Here is a 21,061-nt window from a genome sequence, read left to right on the forward strand (position 1 = left end):
TGTGCAAGAGTTTGTCATATCTTTGTCGTCCATTCCCAGTTGACCCTCGTACAACACATGTAGTTGCAACTACCAAAATGCAAAATAGTTGAACACATTTTTTTTTCCTTAAATTTTATTAAACTGACAACAAGGAGAACACCAAAGTGATGTTAAGCTCAACATTTCCTTCCGTTTGTCAGCAACATTTTTAAAGTTGGTTTATTAAATAGACCAGGACAAGCAGCGACGAACAGGAATGAATCAAATGTTTCCAAGAAAACAGAAATTATATACTGCTAAAAAAGCGAATAATGACAATTTTCAGTATCTCTCGACTTTGCTGACAGCTAAATACACTCAGGGAATTTATTATTATATGTGTTCTTTTACTATCTGATGGATTTTAAAACCCAAAATAAACCAATTTGGAGGCATTATATGATATGATTTTTACATTGAAAGTTAATGCCAAGAAGCTCCTCCTTGAAATTCAATCATCACTTTTAACTTTAAGTTAACGGAACGCTATAAATCTGTTCGGTAAATCCAAACTATAACAAAAGGAGACTTATAATAATGGGGGTTAGACTAACATAAATAAATACCTCAGAAAACTATAACAGGAGTGATGGACCTAATGCACAACGAACAGATCTCTAATTTTAAAAAAATAACATTTTTGTAGGTAACAAAAGAAGTTTCGGAAGTAAACAATGGTCCTAATTATTCCACTGCCAGGTCCAATCTCAGTGGGCTTAATTATTTCACTGACAGGCCCAATCTCAGCATTTCGCAGATATCGCAGCCATCGCAGCATTTCGTAAATATTGCTGTGGCATGTACAGACGATTTAAACATGCTGTCGACTGCGATTCCTAGAATCTTGGGGTAGTTTTTAGTCATATCGGCCACGTATAGGTTAGCACCGAACGACCCCTCACGTTACTTGTGGTCAACAAGTACTAATTGGTAAGGACTTTAGGACCTTGTTCCTACTTCTTAATTCCAAAGACTGAAGTTTTAACTTATTTACCAAATCTATATGTATGCTCCCAGCGAACCAAATGTCGGATATCCGACATGTCTGAACAATTTCGGAAGCAACGTCGTTCAGATTTCGTTCCGATTTCTAAACGATTTTTCGCAGAGGAAATAGTTCAGATTTTGTACCGATTTCGTTCCGATTGCGGAACGAATGTCGGAAAGAAATTTCCTTTCCGAATTTCCGAAGGATTTTCTTCAGATTTCGTTACGAAATCGATACGATGTGGCTCCGACATTTCGTTCCGAAATTATGTCAAACACTTCATACAACTTTCGTTAAGATATCGTTACGATTTCGGATCAGACATCGGACGTATTGTCCGAATTTTGTTCCGATTTCGTTAAGATGTCGGTACGTTTGGTTTGCTGGGCTATTACAACAATACAAGTTATTATCACAATCGTCCATCAAAAATATGTATGTACATATGTAGGTCAAATTCCTTTCCACAAAAAATAGCCAACTCATTAATATTAAACCACGGCGATCACACTTACACACGCACATCCCCTTGTTCAAATGTTAATTTCCTTTCCCCGTCAAAAGAGAAAATAAAACCAAAATAAATTACAGAAGGAAAAGAGTCTCTCAAATAATTATGACATTATAAATGATATTTTGGGCACATTCGTTCACACGTACAATTTGTCGGGTAATTCAAGAGTCATTAGTCACATTAATTTCACGTTTTTCGTTCTTTCTTTCTTTAGCACTTTCGTGTTCATTTACAGTTTTATTTTTTGACAGTGTCATTTGTTATGCGAGAGTTTGTTTAGCTTGTCCGCTGTACTCATATTTTGAGGGTTCGTTGTTTCTCACTTCGTTTTGTTTTTTGTGTTTGCCAAAAAATGTTACATTTGTTTTTGACAAACATTAATCATATGCTACGATGACAGCTGTCAACACGTAGCTGTCATGAAATATGCACACAACTGAAGACAAAAAAGAGAGTTTCAAACAAAAAACTACAAAAAAATGACACAATATCTCAAACTGATGCGCCTTATGATAAGGGAAGCTTAGTGTACATGCTGATATAACATTCTCAAATGAAAATCTAAAGTCATGTCAAAATGAGCGGGCGTTGGATTAGAGCATAACAAATGAACTGTACTTAATATGAAGAAAAATTACGAATCATAAATAGTCGTATTTACTTTAGACGCTTTGTAAAAAGGACATAAGTGGCATAAGTTAATAGTTTGGGCAATAAAAACAAGTTAAAAAAGTTACGTTCGGCCTGGCCGAACTTTTTATACCCTCCACCATAAAATATGGAATATTATTTTCTTTCCTGTCCACAATTTTGGGTGAAAATATTTTGTGACCACGGATACCTAACTAAGGTAAAAAACGCATCTAAAAATGTATTCAATCGGGCGGTACCTTCATATGGGGCTATATCAAAGTATGGACATATATTGAAATTTTTTGGTGAGAACCTCAAATATCGAATCAACTGTAGCTATATTCCTCAAAAAACCTAAAATCGGGTAGTAACTTTATGTGGGGTTTTATCAAAACATGGTCTAATATTGCTAATTTATGTTACAGAAGTTCAGTGACCACACGCACAGAAAAAATATTTTTCGCTTTTGTTGGAACAAAAATATATGTTTTGGTTCCAAAAATGAATTTGTTTTGTTCAAACATTGTAACCCAAATCCAAAAATACCATCTTTTGTTCCAAACATAGAAAACAAAAAAAACTTTCGTATTTCCGCAATATTGTTAAAATCGTTAACAATACCGATTGTAGGAACTATCATAATCTAATTTTGTTTACAAAAAGTATTGTCAATACAGAAAACCAGCCCAGAAATTTTTGATTTGAGTGCATATACTTCTCATATACACTTTTCGCATAACTTGGATATAAATGTCGCGTATAATATTGCAATCATTGATGAACACAATACATGGTTTGCTGCATTGGCTGACAACAAAGACAAACAAAAAGCCACAAGAACCCACCACAACATAAGGAATAATTAAACACCATAACAAACATGAAAAGGAAAGAAGAATGAAACAAAACAGAAACAAATAAAAACAAGAGTCTCACAAGAAGTACATACACACAAAAACAAAGGTAAAGGCAGCATGTCATACAAACACACCACAACTCACCAAAATTGTTTTTTCAACACGGCATCGAATAGCGAGAGAAGAGAAACAAATTTTCAAAGAAAAGAGAGAAATATTGTTCAGTTGACACAAACTATTTTTGGATTTACAATACTACATGAGGAATCCAACAATATGTTAACAATACATATTTTGCTCTTGGAATATTGTTGGATCAAACATATTTTTTTCTCTGCGTGCATTTTTGGTGGGGACGTTTTGTCACCACTGAGATAGTTCGATCAAAAAAATTTAGCTAAACTCCTCAAAATACCGAAAATCGGGAGGCACCGTTATATGGTGGCTATACCAAAATTTAGACCTACGTTGACAATTTCTGGTGGAGATGGTTTTAGAGAACATCAAATGTTAATTCTGTCAAAAAGTGTAGCTAAAATTCTCAAAATACCGAAAATCAGGAGGTACCGTTATATGGTGGCTAACCAAAATTTGGACCTATGTTGAACATTTTTCGTGGTTTTTTTTTTTTTTTTTTTTTTTTTTTTTTTGACCACTGGGAATAGCAAATGTTAAATTACTGGTAATTCCTTTAAAAATTTAAGCTAAAATATTCAAAATACCGAAAATCGGGAGGTACCGTTATATGAGAGGTATACATGAACTATGAACTATGTTGACAATATTTTGTGGAGATGTTTTGTGGACATTGGGAATATCTAATGTTATGTTACAGGTAATTCGGTCAAAAATGTTGCTAAAATCTTCTAAATATCGAAAATCGGGAGGTACCTTTATGTGGGTACCTCGGGAGGTTTTTGGTGGAGATGTTTTGTGGCCATTGGGAACATCAAATGTTATGTTACAGGTAATTCGGTAAAAAATGTAGCTAAAATCTTCAAAATACCGAAAATCGGGAGGTATCGTCATATGTGGGCGCTAAACCAAAATTTGGACCAACGTAGACAATTTTTGGGTGGAGATGTTTTGTGGCCATTGGGAACACCAAATGTTAAATTACAGGTAATTAGGTAACAAATGTAGCTAAAATCCCCAAAATACCGAAAATCGGTAGGTATAGTTACATGGGGCCTATAAAAACATGGACCTATGTTGACGATTTTTGGTGAAGATGTTTTGTGACCACTGCACAGTGGATCTACCCATTGGCCAAAAATAAAAAAATTAATGTCAAAATTTTTGTACAACATCTGGCAACTCTGATAGCTATGACATGGACCTTTTTAAAAATATATTAGTTTTTGTTTCATTCGAACGCGATCTTCTTAAGAATAGCTTCTAAAGTCGGAACATTTGACTAATATTTTTTATTGTGAGTACAACCTATATTTTAAGTGCAAGTAAATTTATTCAAAATATCGCGAAACTAATACGTATAGCAAAATAATATAGTGGATTTTGAAGGAGGAGGTAATAGCTTACTTTTCATTAAAAAATAGTGTTTTAGCGTGTTGTGGAATTCTAGTTAGCTGCATCTTTTCTTAGTATATTTTGTAATGCCAATTCGATCATATACTTAAATTTGACCTAAGGTTTTAGTCATGATGCCCACCAGTGCCCACCACGGGAATAATTTTCCAAAGTAGGTCATGGGTTTAAGATTATTCAGTATTAAATTCAGTTGCCATCTAGTGCCAGACTATAAATGGTGGGTCGCTGACAAAAGCTGTCCTAGAAGTGGGTTTCTGTGGATATATTAGCGTATAACTCTGTTGTCTGACCACGTACACTAACATAATTGGCATCAGTGGCAAGATGAAGAAATCTTTTTCCAAATTTGTCTTACGTTGGCGGTACGTGCCTTCCAGGGAGAGCGCTATAAAATCTATATTAAAAATTTTACCAATTTTCAGACAAAAATTTTTATTTTTTTAATCCGCTATATTGGTTGGATTTTATGTTGTTTTGGAGATTGTTTTGTTTCCCCAAGCCTTTTTTTGCATCATAAGATAATCGGGACCTTTGTACATGTCATTTTGTATTAACATCATTAAACAATTCTTACCATATACCCCCTCCAGAGGGGAAAGGGGGGAGATTGTTACGCTCGTGGTTCCTTAAAACACTCTTCGTAGCAGCACAAAGCTGTAACCGGCGTACTGGCTTGATTTTTACACTCTAAATACTTTTGGCCACATTCTCCATGCAAGTGGATCCACTGTGCACTGGTAACATTAAATATTAAATTAAAGGTAGTTCTGTCAAAAATTGTACGTAAAATCCCCAAAAATACCGAAAATCGGGAGGTACCGATATATGGGGGCTGTACCACACCATGGATCTATTTTCACGGTTTTTTGTGGAGAAGTTTCATGTCCGCTGGGAACCTCAAATGTGAAATTACAGCTAGTTCGGTTAAAAATTGTAGCTAAAATTCTCAAAATACCGAAAGTCGGGAAGAACCGGGGTAACAAAACGTCCCACATCCTGATTTTCGGTATTTTTAATGTTTTAGCCTCATTATCGCCCAGAAATTTGGCTGAAATTTGGCTGAAATTTGGTATTTAGTCTTTTTCGTTGTAACGAAACTTTCCCCCAGAGATTTTTCGGCATCGGTCCACGTTTTGATGTACCCTCCATAGAACTTTGACCCCATTTTCGGTATTTTGATGGTTTTACCGAAATGGCTGAAATTTTGTATGTAATTTTGTGTGGAACCACAAAACTTTCTCCCAGAAATTTATCGGTCCACGTTCTGATATATCCCTCATCCCGATTTTCGATACCTTTAAGGCTTTACCCTCATGGCTGAAATTTGGTATTTAGTTACAAAACTTTCCCACGGAAATCTGTAAGTATCGATCCACGTTTTGATGTAACCCCATAGAACGGTACATCCTGACTTTCGGTATTTCGAAGGTTTTAGCCTCTTTATCTCACCGAAGTGGCTGAAATTTGGTATTTACTCTTCTCCAGAAACACTCTTCTCCGTTCCACGTTTTGATATACCTCCCACAGAAGCTACATCCCGATTTTCAATATTTGAATATGAATATACCATTAAAATAGCTGGCATTTGGTATTTAGTCTTTGTTTGTGGTATAAAACTTTCCACCTAAATTTTTTCGGTATAGGTTAACATTTTCATATAGCCCCAATAGAACGGTACCTCCCGATTTTCGGTATTTTTAAGGTTTTAGCCTCAATATACCACTTTAATCACTGCAATTTGGTATTAAGTTTTCGTTGGGGCTAAAAAAATGTCCACCTGGGCTAACAAAATTTCCAACCGGTAAAGGTCAACGTCTCAATATAGCCCACATAGAACGGCACCTCCCGATTTTCGGTATTTTAAAGGACTAAGCCACAATATCCCACCAAAATGGCAGAAATGTTTACCTGAAGGTTGTTGGGATAGGTCCACGTCTTCATACGGTACATAATTTTCTGGATTTTGAAGGTTGTTGCCTCAATATATCACTTGAATTGAAGTATAAAACTTTGTATATAGTCCCCTAGAACGGAACTCACAAATTTTTGACATTTTGAAATTTTTAAAAACCTTATAACAGGTACAAATCATTGCTTGCAAAAAATCAGACAGCATACGTCCACGTTTTGCCAAGGGCTCCATATAAGGGTACCGCCCAATTTAAAAATTGTTTGAAGATTTTCCTATCGAATTGGTTGTTAATTGGAATTTGGTGTTTTCAGAAGATACAACACTTACTCGCAAAAAAACTACCCATTCAAATATACATATGTAGGATTAATTTAACTTTCATGGGCCGGTATTGCCCAATTCTATATATATCGAGGAGTTTTGTTAAATTTTGGAAAAGAGATTGCTGTAATTTGGTATTGTGTCTAGTCTGAGGATAGAAAGAACAACGATTGGCTCTTTTAATCAGTGTTGCTACATTTTCCTTCTGAAGTGGATGTAACTTCGCATTTTGGGATCTCAATGGGTTGACAACCCCTAAAAAGAAAATTATCTGTATAAAGTGACTATCATCAGTTGATGGTGGAGTTTATAAAAAGTTCGGCACTTGACTGCGGTCCTTGACTACGCTGCCCCAGCATGGGCTCCAGACATCAGTGAAACATAGTGGTAAGGGGCCGGGAAATCCTTCTTCTGCGACAAATTTCAAACATATCCAAAACGAGTCCTAAAATCACGCTTTTCTGAAATTTTGTGTGTGAGGTATCCAAAGGACTGGACCGATATAGTCCAACTTCCAACCTGATACATGACTGTATCCAATAATAAGATGTGCAAAGTTTGGACCAATCAGAAATCCATCTGTTAATCCATTATCTCAGAAGGTATGGAGTTGCCCCTGAAAAAAATGTACCATCGTAAAGGGGGCCGCAAAGACAACCTGCTGAAAAAATTTCCGAAACGATCCGAGAGGAACTCTTAAACTTCACTTTTATCTCAAGTCAGTCTCTCTATGTATCTAAATAGCTACCTAAGCCCATTAAATCCTGAAATTTCAAACCAAGGATCCAAATGCAACAACTTTCTCCATACGACCAGACATATCTTCGCGTGCCCGCTAAATCCCACAGATCTAACATATGATGAGCTATGGACACATCCAACCCCACCTTCAATATTTCAGGGATTGGAAGTGGACTCGAAAATGTCAATATCTATAATTTTCCAAATTTTTTTTCTATTTATTTTCTTTTACTTTTATCTTCTCTCCAAACCACATAGAATATGTACGTGGAAACATTTTAGGGAATACAACAAAATTAACTAGATACTTATGATAATTCAGTTCTGAGTTAATTCTATCACCTCACTCCAAGGCTCTTGTGTGGATTAGGGTTCTCGTCCTGCCTTTGACATATAGAAAACATAATTCAACCTCGCATCAAAATCCTGATTGCATTTTCTGCACATTCCACGTCAAACATGCAGGAATTTTACAGATCGATATCCCAACTCATAATTCAGCAAGATCTACTTTCTAAACCCACACACACATGTATTGCACCATATTTTCTCCATTCACACACACCATATCTGAAATAAAATCATTTCAACGATCTCATATCTCATCTAAATAATGAATTAACGATGACAATCTTTAAAATTGTTCAGGTTCCCCGGTTTCATGGGTGGTAACATTAAATGCATGTCCATCAAATTGGCAAACATCAGCCAGCCATCAACGATGATGGCAGGTGGCATTTGGAGCAGCTTAAACTCTCGCTCTCTCCCAAAGCAAATTATGGCAAATAACAACAGCTCCTTACAATCGCTGTCATATCTCGTAAAGTATCGCAATTTTATCATAAATTTATTGTAACAATCTCACCAGGCCAGGCATGCATGCAATCTACTCTAAATTTGCTATGCCGCCAAGTAATATGCCGTCGAGCATCGTTAAATATCAATTTCCTTTATAGTGTCTAATAACAGACATTTCAAATTTGTAATTGCTTATAACGAATCAAAGATTGAAATTGCGATTACAAGCAAACCATCAGACACACACAGGCACACTCATACACCCATCATTGGCGGCATGTGGACCATAATTTCCTTTTGGCTTAACAGCCACACCAAAAAATCACACATAAACGGCAACAGCTACTCACTTTAAGACGCTGTGGCATGTCGAGCTATGCTCTGCAAAACCATTACACGATGAAGTCTCTTTCGATTGACAAGTCGCAATAAGATAAGAAAAGTCAATTCCAGACTAAAGTAAGTGCTTATATGCACATTGCAGATGATGATGAGGATGGCGATGCTGTTGCTACAGATTTTGATGATGATGCTGAGACGAGTATGATAATGACTACGACAATGCTTAGAGCATATGTAATACATGCAACATTCAATGCCACATTATGGAACAGTGGGGTGTAGAACTGAAAACTAGAGTTGTACAATATAGTTCATTTGAAAGATCTAGTTCTATAGTTCAGCTATTATAACTGAACTAGTTCAAACTTAAGCAAATGAATTGTTATGTTTAGTACTTAAGCTTATTGTGAATTGTAATAAGTAGTGAGTACCTTCGTCTAATTTATAATTGAAGTACTAAAAACTGAACGAAGTACCCTAAGTTAAGGTTCATAGCATTAAAAAGCCACCAAAGAACTTCACTTGCATTACAACATTCAACCGGTGAGCATCCCTTCTCTTCTCCAACATTCTTTCTCTTCTCTTATTTTTCTGAAATAAACATAATCTACGCTTTGTAACGTTTTCCGAACATTTTATCTTTTATTTCATGTCATCAACGCAATATTATTCTTCTTTTGGTTGAGGAATAATATTGCAAGCTAATCATCTCATCTAAAACATACAGTCCATTTCGTCTCTCTGGGTTTTTAAACTGCTGTTTGGAATTTGCTCTACTCTAATAAGCGCATATTTTTTCAGTACCCATCATCAAACGTGGATTTTTTAAAAATGATTTTTTTGGCCCATCATCAAACGTGGATTTTTTAAAAATTATTTTTTGGACACATCATCAATCGTGGATTTTTTAAAAATTATTTTTTGGACACATCATCAAACGTGGATTTTTTAAAAATTATTTTTTGTACCTGGACAAATTTGAATAATTTGCCATACAAAATATAAATGAATTGTTAATTTAAATGAATTGTTACTTATGTATATACTTTATTATATTAAGTATATTGAATTACCACTGTAGAGTTAAGCAAATGAATTGTTATGTTTAGTACTTAAGCTTATTGTGAATTGTAATAAGTAGTGAGTACCTTCGTCTAATTTATAATTGAAGTACTAAAAACTGAACGAAGTACCCTAAGTTAAGGTTCATAGCATTAAAAAGCCACCAAAGAACTTCACTTGCATTACAACATTCAACCGGTGAGCATCCCTTCTCTTCTCCAACATTCTTTCTCTTCTCTTATTTTTCTGAAATAAACATAATCTACGCTTTGTAACGTTTTCCGAACATTTTATCTTTTATTTCATGTCATCAACGCAATATTATTCTTCTTTTGGTTGAGGAATAATATTGCAAGCTAATCATCTCATCTAAAACATACAGTCCATTTCGTCTCTCTGGGTTTTTAAACTGCTGTTTGGAATTTGCTCTACTCTAATAAGCGCATATTTTTTCAGTACCCATCATCAAACGTGGATTTTTTAAAAATGATTTTTTTGGCCCATCATCAAACGTGGATTTTTTAAAAATTATTTTTTGGACACATCATCAATCGTGGATTTTTTAAAAATTATTTTTTGGACACATCATCAAACGTGGATTTTTTAAAAATTATTTTTTGTACCTGGACAAATTTGAATAATTTGCCATACAAAATATAAATGAATTGTTAATTTAAATGAATTGTTACTTATGTATATACTTTATTATATTAAGTATATTGAATTACCACTGTAGAGTTAAGCAAATGAATTGTTATGTTTAGTACTTAAGCTTATTGTGAATTGTAATAAGTAGTGAGTACCTTCGTCTAATTTATAATTGAAGTACTAAAAACTGAACGAAGTACCCTAAGTTAAGGTTCATAGCATTAAAAAGCCACCAAAGAACTTCACTTGCATTACAACATTCAACCGGTGAGCATCCCTTCTCTTCTCCAACATTCTTTCTCTTCTCTTATTTTTCTGAAATAAACATAATCTACGCTTTGTAACGTTTTCCGAACATTTTATCTTTTATTTCATGTCATCAACGCAATATTATTCTTCTTTTGGTTGAGGAATAATATTGCAAGCTAATCATCTCATCTAAAACATACAGTCCATTTCGTCTCTCTGGGTTTTTAAACTGCTGTTTGGAATTTGCTCTACTCTAATAAGCGCATATTTTTTCATGGTCCTTCGCAACCGTAAAGAAGCAGTGGTCGTTGATAAAATTACAAATACAACAATGAGGTAAATTCATCACTCTCCTGATATTCACATTGCTATGTATACATATGTATGCACCTATTGTTCGGTAAGTGATATTCCCATTTTTCTTATTAGTGAAAGTGAGTGCCAAACACAAAACATATGTATATGTAAGAAGCATTGTGTAAGAAAAAGCATACAAAAATATACATACATACAAATATACATGAATACATGAGTGCATAATTAATTATCAAAAAAGATCATAATAAATAAAAACAACTATCGCACATAAAGATCCACAAGCATCACAACAAAAAATATAACAGAGTCAAAGAAGCAAATAAGTGCATTTATATTATTCATAAAGTACATACGTAAATAAAGATTTGTGATTTGTGTTTGGCCACAAAGTAAAAAGTAACAACAGATTGAACTAACAACAACATTATACATACGCATGTACAAGAGAACTATTACAGTGAGTGCAAAAAGAGTGTAATTAAAAAAAAAGGTTGAGTGCAATTATGAAAATTGGTGAAATTGTGTGGTTAAATGTGTGTTTCAGCTGTCCGTCCGAGAAGATTGCATAATTGCCAAAAGGTTCCATTTCTTCTGTCTGTGAATTAGCGGTTATTATGTACATAAAGGTCAGTGAACCTGACATCTAAAAAGTGAAGAATACATATGTATATACAGGAATACATGAGCAATATTAAATGCGGTAAATAATAATACATGCAAGATATATTTACTCACGCAATATATGCATTTACATACATAAATACGAAAATTTTGTGAATATTGTACACTTCACGCACACATGCACGCATAAAATATCACTACAATTTCTAAAAAAAAAATATATTAAGTGAGGAAAATTATCAAGTTTTATTTCAACCATTAAAACCAAACATCATTTTCACCAAATAATTGCACGCACTGTATCTCATATCCCACATGCTGTTTTTTCGCATGCACTGTACGTTACATTAAACAGAAACCGACAGCGAAAGAGAAGAAATAAGAAATAATAACAACAACACGGTATACATACAGCGTATACCTAATTAACGCATACCCAGCATATACACACAAGCGTACATAGCTACATTGTTAGCTGCATATTCTAACTACGTTGAGAGCGCCAATCCAGCGCTGTAGCTAGAATAAAGTATATACGAAAGAAAAACAACAGAATTTGTCGATAAGGGGAAGGAACCCAAAAAAGATCAATTTAAATTATTTAACAAAACATTTTAAATGAAGTTAGTCGATCAATATTAACTAACTTAACACACTAACCCGCATGTTTAGTACATTATATATTTTATATATCTATATATTGCAAATTTTACAAGGGTTGCCATATAAAGTGAAAAACCTTTGGTTTTTGCGGTAAGTGGAATTCACATATACAAACAATATTTTCCTATTTCTGTGCGAAAGGTGGCTTGTAAACTTCGTTGGCGAATTTACTGCCCCTTTTGGATAAAATTTTGTGCGAATAACAACATTTGGGTCAAAAATAATATTTTGATCGGATTTTTAAACTCTTTTGCCTTTTTGTTTCAAAACCTTACATTTTTGGAAATTTTTTGGTTCAAATTTGAAACACTAAACTGTTATACTTTGGCAAGAGTTGCCAAGCTGTTCTAAATTCTCATTTTGGTTGAAAATTAATTTATCCCTCCGGGATTGTATTTGGTCGAATTTAATTTTTTCACTTTTTTTCGGTTTTTTTATGAACCTCTTGGTTTACTTCTTTCTCAGAACTTAAATTGTTAAGCAAATTAGTTTCACGTTGGAAATAATAAATCGCTATAAGTGCAAGAAAGTTGCCACACTATCCGAATTCTCAATTTGGTCGGATTTCTCCAATTTTTATACAGATATCTACTTCTCAAAAAATTTTTTATTTTAAATTGCAAACCGTACCCACAACACATGCCAGAGCGTTGCCACGTAGGCGGAGCTGCTCAATTTGGTCGAGTTTTTGGTCGATTTTAATAATACCCTAATTTTGGGTAAAATTATTGCGGCATATAAACTTTAAACCAATACTCTTTGGGAAAGAGTTGCTAAGTAGTCGGAAGAATTAAATTTGGTCGCAAAGTTTTATTTCTTGCCCTGGTCGTACCTGAAAATATTAAGGACAATTGACATTGTTAATGAATAATTTTTCGGAAGTGTCTTTTAAAAATTTGATAAGGAATTGGAAGAATTTTTCATGATTGTACACACTTGTTGGTAAGGTATTTTTTTTTTTTGGTCGAATTTTAAAATTCCTTCCCTATTTTGGGAATTTGAGGGTATTATAGCCACTCAGTGTCTTATGAGTTCTCACTCGGAATCTGGTTGAAAACATTTAATCCTCTGGGTAATTTTGTGAGAATTAGGAAGAAATTTTTCGAAGTTGGAAAATTTTGGTCGGTTTTGAATATGTCCGATTTGGTCTAAAAGGGGACATAATTTGTACATTAATTAAGCAAAACCTTGGCCCTGTGCCTGATTTCATCAAAGTTGAATTAGCAGGTGCTCTGTTTGGACTTAAATTTGGAAATATTTGTGAATAATTTATTTCTTCACACATAAAAGTTGGATTTTTTGATAGAGAATTAAATACGTTTACTGTTTGGAAGCCTAGATGGTGCAAGAATTGTGGTCAAATTCTAGGATTGCATTGGTACAATCATCCAAGGTATTGTTCGGCAAAAACGTGTGCTTTGATTAAACAAAGAAGGATTAAAGAAGGATTTTGCCTTGATTTTCACCAGTGATTGGGAAGATTGCTCTCGCTCACCGCTTGTGTTTTGAAGGTTATATAGTCACCCATTAAAACTATAACTTTGGTTTCGTAGTCACCCCTTAAAACTACTGTCATTTCAGTTAGCAATCCCCCATCCCCTTTTTTTTTTTTTTTTGGTCGAAAAGGCTTAATTTGTTGGTGTTAGCACTCTACTTAAAATGAGTTTGAACGCTTCTACCTCCGAAGGCTCAAATAGCCTAACTTCAGATAACACTGCTCGTTCTTCAACTAATTCCGCAAACACTTGTCCAGAGCAAGTTAAATTTTTGTTTGAATGTGACCTTTTACTCAATTTTTGTACGCAATTCGAGGCTAGTGACATTACCGATCAAACGGATACCGTTTTAGAGGTTAAACTTGAGGATTTAGAAAAAAGATGGCAACGTGTTCAAAATGCTTATGAGAATTTAATACTTTCCCCAAAAGCGGCTGGTATCAAAGATTTCAAAGAGAATGCTATGGTAAATTTAAATGCAACCACTGAGGCCTACTATACTGCTAGATCACAGATTTTAGATATACTTAGGATATCAGGGGGAAGTAATGTAAAAGCAAGGCAGAGTATTATCCCTTCTCAAATTCCGCAAGTTATAAATCCAGCCCCCGTTAGCAAATCAAGCGTTTGTATTAAAGTGCCACCTTGCGATACCGAAGTGTTCAAAGGAGGGTACGAAGAATGGCCGTCTTTCCGTGATATGTTCACGGCGGTCTACGTAGACCATCCCGAACTGTCTCAGGCTCAAAAACTATATCATCTTAGGAATAAAACCAGAGGTCCCGCAGGTGCAATAGTCAAAAGATATCCGTTGTGTGACGACAATTTCCAATTAGCGTGGAATGCTCTGAAGTCTAGATATGAAAATAGGCGTGTTTTGGTCGACAATCAGCTTAAAATCCTATTTAATATTCCAGTTGCCAGAAATGAAACTAGCGATTCGTTGCAGCAAATACATTCCACTGTTACTGATTGCCTTAGTACTTTGAAAACTCTCAATGTTGAGGTTGAAAGTTGGGACCCCATATTGATACACCTCATTTCCACTAAATTGCCAGACGAAACCCTATCTCATTGGGAGCAATCTCTGAAGTCCCACAGAGAGTTGCCAACTTGGGCTCAGTTAGATGAGTTCCTTGTAAATAGATTTGAAGTAGTTGAGAGAATTTCTAGTATTCGTAACACCAAACAAAATTACTCTGCCCCGTCTCAAAATGTTAATAGATTCCAAAATCAACCGTCTCAGAATAGATCAAGCACGTTATGTCCACTTTGTAATGGTAACCATCCATTAAGAGAATGTCAAGAGTTTCGACATTTAACTTCTCAACAACGTCTGAATTTCGTGTTTAAAAATAAGCTTTGCATAAATTGCCTATCCTCGTCTCACATCAAGGTCGACTGTAAGAGCGTTAACACTTGCATTATTTGCCACAAATCGCATCACAGCCTTCTCCATATCAAAAATTCCTCTGAAGAAGATGGTACTGAAAGCAAGTACAATCCCAATAAATCTTCTTCTAACTTCTCCCCAATACAAAATTACTCGTCTCCTCAAGAAAAGCCATCAACCTCAAATAAAAAGAGATCGAATGTGCAAGCCAATTTCTCTGCCAATAATGACACTATTCTCTTAAGAACGGCTCTGGTGCAAATTGAACATATGGGAGAATTGTTCACTGTAAGAGCGTTGATCGACTCTGGGTCTCAAAGAACGTTCTTGTCAGAAAGAATTAGAAATCTCTTAAAAATTCCCACAAATCGAAATCATTTTGAGATCTCTGGAGTTGGAGGTCAACAACAAATTTCTGACAAAGAGTGTGAATTAACCATTGTGTCTGAAAAAAGTGCTACTAGATTTTCAATATCAGCCATTATTCTTCCGAAAGTTACAAGCCCTGTGCCGGCATTTTCATTTGAAATTGAAAATCCATCCGAGCTTGAAAATCTAGACTTGGCAGACCCCCATTTCAATAAATCTTCACAAATAGATCTCATACTGGGCAATGACGCCGACAGGTTTATAAACCTCGAAGGCATACAAAAGAACATTTGTGGCAATACCTCTGCTTACAAGACGATTTTTGGTTGGGTGTTAAGTGGACCCATAAGAACCGAAAAAGTAAAAATCTTCTCTACCACAATAGTGGAAAAAAATGAACCTCAATTGTGCGAATTGTTAAGAAAATTTTGGGAACTAGAGGAGGTTCCAAGTGTGCCAAAAACTTCAGCAGCAGATCAGTTCTGTGAAAAGTTCTATAATCAAACAACTTCCCGTTCCTTTGATGGACGTTACATGGTGCGGCTGCCTTTTAAAAAGGAATTTGCTGACTCCATTTATCTCGGCTCGTCTCGTCTCTTGGCAATGGCACAGTATGCTCGGATGGAAAAAACCCTAGCTAATGATCTTATTTTACGTTCCGAATACAGCTCGGTTCTGAACGAATATGGCACTCTAGATCATTTGGAAGAATGCTCGTCTCGAGAAATCTGTATTGATGGGAAATACAACTCGTATTATCTTCCTCATCATGCTGTGGTTCGTCCTGAACACAAAACAACAAAAGTAAGAATCGTTTTTAATGGATCCCGCAAAACAAAGTCCGGCTATTCGTTGAATGATGTTCTTCATAGCGGCCCCGTTCTTCAGACTGATTTGACGTCTGTCATTTTAAATTGGAGAAGATATCCATATGTCTTTAGTGGAGACATTCAAAAAATGTACAGGCAGATACTCGTACATCCCCATGATAGGCCCTATCAACGTATTTTATTCCGTAAAGATGATGAAACCGCCGTGACGGATTACCAACTTAAAACAGTTACGTTTGGTATTAATTGTGCACCGTTTTTGGCGATTCGCACACTCTTACAGTTAGCAAAGGATTCCGAAAAACAGTACCCAGATGTTGCAAAAGTTTTAAGGCACGAGACTTATGTAGACGATATTCTGTCTGGTAGTTTCTCCATTGAAGAGACTATTCGAAAGCAAACCGATTTAATTGATGTACTCCGAAGCGCTGGTTTTCCGCTAAAGAAACTCACGGCTAATGATCCAAAAATCCTCTCAAATATTGAAAACGAGGACTTGTATGATTCTGATTTTCTTCGCCTGCAGGAAGCAAGTTCGACAAAAACCTTAGGTATAAAATGGAATGCCTTTTCAGACCGATTTTCATATTCTCTTTGCTCCACTTCTACATGTTTCTCTATGACCAAACGTATGGTTCTATCAGCAGTGGCTCAGTTATTCGATCCTGCTGGGTGGATTGCACCAATAATCATTCGATCGAAAGTCCTAATGCAACAACTGTGGTTAGAAGGAGTTGATTGGGACGAAAAGCTAAGTCCAGAGTCCCAAACAAAATGGAATACACTCGTTTCAGATTTTGAAAATATAGACTCAATAACTATTCCACGGTGGATTCAGTACTACCCCTCTGATTCTGTAGAAATTCATGGGTTCTCAGATGCGTCTCAAGCAGCCTATTGCGCATGTGTGTATATAAGATGTCAAAATGAAAAGTCGGTAGTGTTTTCCAATTTGTTGGTTGCAAAAAGTAAGGTTGCTCCTCTTCAACCCGTTTGTTTGCCGAGGCTTGAACTCAGTGGAGCAGTCCTCCTCGCAAAATTAGTTAAGTATGTTGTGTCCACATTTGAGTTTAATTTCACTGGCATCACATTATGGACGGATTCAACAATTGTCTTAGGTTGGCTTTCAAAACCCCCTTGGTCATGGGAAACGTTCGTCGCTAATCGTACAGCTCAAATACTGGAATTGGTTCCAAATGCTGTGTGGCGTCATGTGCCCACGCATGACAATCCGGCTGATCTTGGAACTCGAGGGTGTAGGCCTCAAGACCTCCAAACAAACACTTTATGGTTCAATGGACCAAACTGGCTTACAAATCCCCCTACTGAATGGCCCAAAAAGATTTCAATTGTTACCCCAGACGTCGGGAAACGCGCAAATGTACAAAGTATGGCAGCTGTCGAGGAAGAAGATATTGATTATTTAAAGTCATTCTCAACATATCATAGGGCCTTGAGAGTGTTCTCCTATATATATCGCTTCTACCACAATTGTTTGAGCAAATGTAGGAATCGTACTAGAAATGTTTCCCCAACATTGTCGCACGCAGAAACGCTATCTGCCAAATACGGTCTTATTCGTTTTTATCAACGGAAATTTTATGAAGAAGAATGCAAAGATTTGGAAAATGGTAAAGAAACTTCTTCAAAAAGTTCCCTAAAGTCGCTTAATCCATTCTTAGACCAGCATAATATTATGCGTGTAAATGGTAGATTGGCCAACGCAGATCTCCCTTACAACGAACGGTATCCTATAATTTTATCAGGAAATTCACGATTCTGTCGCTTATATTTGCGGCACTTGCACTTATGTCTAGCTCATGCAGAAATTAATCAAATGTGCAGGATGGTTCAAACGGAATTCTATATATCACGTCTCAAACCAAGAGTTAAAAGCATTATCCATAAATGCAAAGCTTGCATAATTTTCAAAAAGAGACCCTGTGTTCAGATAATGGCCCCATTGCCTTCGGAAAGGTGCTCACTTTCTCCTCCTTTCCATATAGCTGGCATTGATTTTGCGGGTCCTTTTGAAACTAAAAGTTCCATTTTAAGAAACGCACCCATTTTAAAAAGCTATGTTTGTTTATTCGTTTGCTTTGCAACCAAAGCCATACATTTAGAGCCTTGCTCGGAGCTTTCCTCTGTAGCCTTTGAGGCATGCTTTGCTCGATTTGTTGGTAGGCGAGGACTACCCTTTCGGATAGTTTCTGATAATGGGAAGAATTTCATCGGTGCTAGTCGAAAGCTTCTCAGAGAATTTTCAAATTTCATAAAAATTGCTTCCGGTGACATTGCTGACAAGTACTCCGCTCACGGGTTTGAATGGCGTTTCATTCCACCACATGCACCTCATATGGGAGGTTTGTGGGAATCAGCTGTCAAGAGTTTTAAGCATCATTTTAAACGTATAGCAGGAGCACATCGATTTACGTTCGAACAATTTGCCACAATCTTAGCCCGTATTGAAGGAGTTCTAAACTCTCGTCCAATTTCTGCCGTCACTGAAGATCCTTCCGACATCACGGCCTTAACTCCAGGACATTTTCTTAGAGGTTCACCTATTATGGCTTTTCCGGAACCGATTTCCCAAAATCTCTCCGTAGCAAACAGGTGGATTAGGCTAAAAGCTATTCATCAACAGTTCGCTATTAGATGGAAAGAGGACTACTTGAAATCATTACATAAACGATATAAGTGGAAAAACTCCACTACCAATTTAAAACCAGGAGATTTAGTTGTCGTTATGGACGATTTACTGCCACCGAGCGAATGGCGCTTAGGTAGAATTGTCACAACACATTCAGGTAGTGATAACCATGTTAGAGTGGCTGAAATCAAGACATCGACCGGAATTATTAAAAGACCAATCGTCAAGCTTTGCTACTTACCTTTACTTGATTCAGATTCCTAATGTTATGATACTCATCTCAGCCTCTACTCATACCCTACTCACTCAAAGAACAATCAAACGCTTATGTTTACTCAAATATCTCGTTTCACAACCAAAACTAAACATGCACCTTATCATATTCACCTCATCATACCATTAAAAGTTACTAACAATGTCTTACATTGTAGGTCAAATCGCAGCTCCAGCACCCGAGAATTGTACAAATGCGTAATATGTGACCGAAACCACGCTCTTCGGTTTTGTCCGGAATTTATTTTGATGCGGGTAGAAGACAGAAGAAAGGTAGTGAGGGAGAATGATCACTGTCTGAATTGCCTAGCGAGGAGCCATCAGGTGCGACGTTGTCACTCGAAAGTCGTGTGCAAAAAGTGCGGCTCTCAGCACCATTCAATGTTGCACCCAGAATCGTCTGCCTCCACCGACATAGTACGCCATGCCAGCCCTGAAAGGTCCAATGTGCACGACCGTGTGTCATCACCCGGGCCCCGAAACTCATCAAACTATCGGTCAAAACGAAGGCGGCAACATCAGCCGAAAAAGAAGCCCACACATCAGAGCAATAAGCGCCACAAGCCATCGCATCAGCCGCAACAACACCAGCAGCAATCCCAAAGGCAACATCAGCAGCGCCAACAACCGCAAAATCGTCAAAAGAGCAATCGCCAAAAGTACCACCAGCAAAACCATTTCCGCAACAACAACCAACACGGCCAACGCAACAACAACCAAACCCACCGTCAACCGAACCGCAGCAGCCATCCAAATACAGCCAGCAAAAGTGTCCTGATGCCTGATCAATTGGTACTGTCTCAAGCTATTAAGTCGTTGGCTGAAGTCATGTGCGTCGCCTCATCTGTTGCACAAGTGCAAGGCCGGCGCCATGGACAAATTTGAATAATTTGCCATACAAAATATAAATGAATTGTTAATTTAAATGAATTGTTACTTATGTATATACTTTATTATATTAAGTATATTGAATTACCACTGTAGAGTTAAGCAAATGAATTGTTATGTTTAGTACTTAAGCTTATTGTGAATTGTAATAAGTAGTGAGTACCTTCGTCTAATTTATAATTGAAGTACTAAAAACTGAACGAAGTACCCTAAGTTAAGGTTCATAGCATTAAAAAGCCACCAAAGAACTTCACTTGCATTACAACATTCAACCGGTGAGCATCCCTTCTCTTCTCCAACATTCTTTCTCTTCTCTTATTTTTCTGAAATAAACATAATCTACGCTTTGTAACGTTTTCCGAACATTTTATCTTTTATTTCATGTCATCAACGCAATATTATTCTTCTTTTGGTTGAGGAATAATATTGCAAGCTAATCATCTCATCTAAAACATACAGTCCATTTCGTCTCTCTGGGTTTTTAAACTGCTGTTTGGAATTTGCTCTACTCTAATAAGCGCATATTTTTTCAGTACCCATCATCAAACGTGGATTTTTTAAAAATGATTTTTTTGGCCCATCATCAAACGTGGATTTTTTAAAAATTATTTTTTGGACCCATCATCAAACGTGGATTTTTTAAAAATTATTTCTTGGACCCATCATCAAACGTGGATTTTTTAAAAATTATTTTTGGACACATCATCAAACGTGGATTTTTTAAAAATTATTTTTTGGACACATCATCAAACGTGGATTTTTTAAAAATTATTTTTTGGACCCATCATCAAACGTGGATTTTTTAAAAATTATTTTTTGGACCCATCATCAAACGTGGATCTTTTAAAAATTATTTTTTGCACCCATCATCAAACGTGGATTTTTTAAAAATTATTTTTTGGACCCATCATCAAACGTGGATT

General features: G+C 36.1%; 1 protein-coding gene across 1 annotated transcript; it reads left to right on the forward strand.

Annotated features, from left to right (window-relative positions):
* Window positions 1-10,804: 10,804 nt before the first annotated feature.
* LOC141392763 (uncharacterized) lies at window positions 10,805-20,220 on the forward strand. Its single transcript, XM_073965731.1, has 2 exons — window positions 10,805-10,973; window positions 19,409-20,220. The coding sequence occupies exons 1-2, from the start codon at window positions 10,912-10,914 to the stop codon at window positions 20,133-20,135; spliced, it is 789 nt and encodes a 262-aa protein (XP_073821832.1). The 5' UTR covers window positions 10,805-10,911; the 3' UTR covers window positions 20,136-20,220.
* Window positions 20,221-21,061: the final 841 nt, after the last annotated feature.

The sequence above is a fragment of the Musca autumnalis genome, unplaced genomic scaffold (genome assembly GCF_047663935.1).
Source record: "Musca autumnalis isolate F117 unplaced genomic scaffold, ASM4766393v1 scaffold_2, whole genome shotgun sequence".
Lineage (NCBI taxonomy): Eukaryota > Metazoa > Arthropoda > Insecta > Diptera > Muscidae > Musca > Musca autumnalis.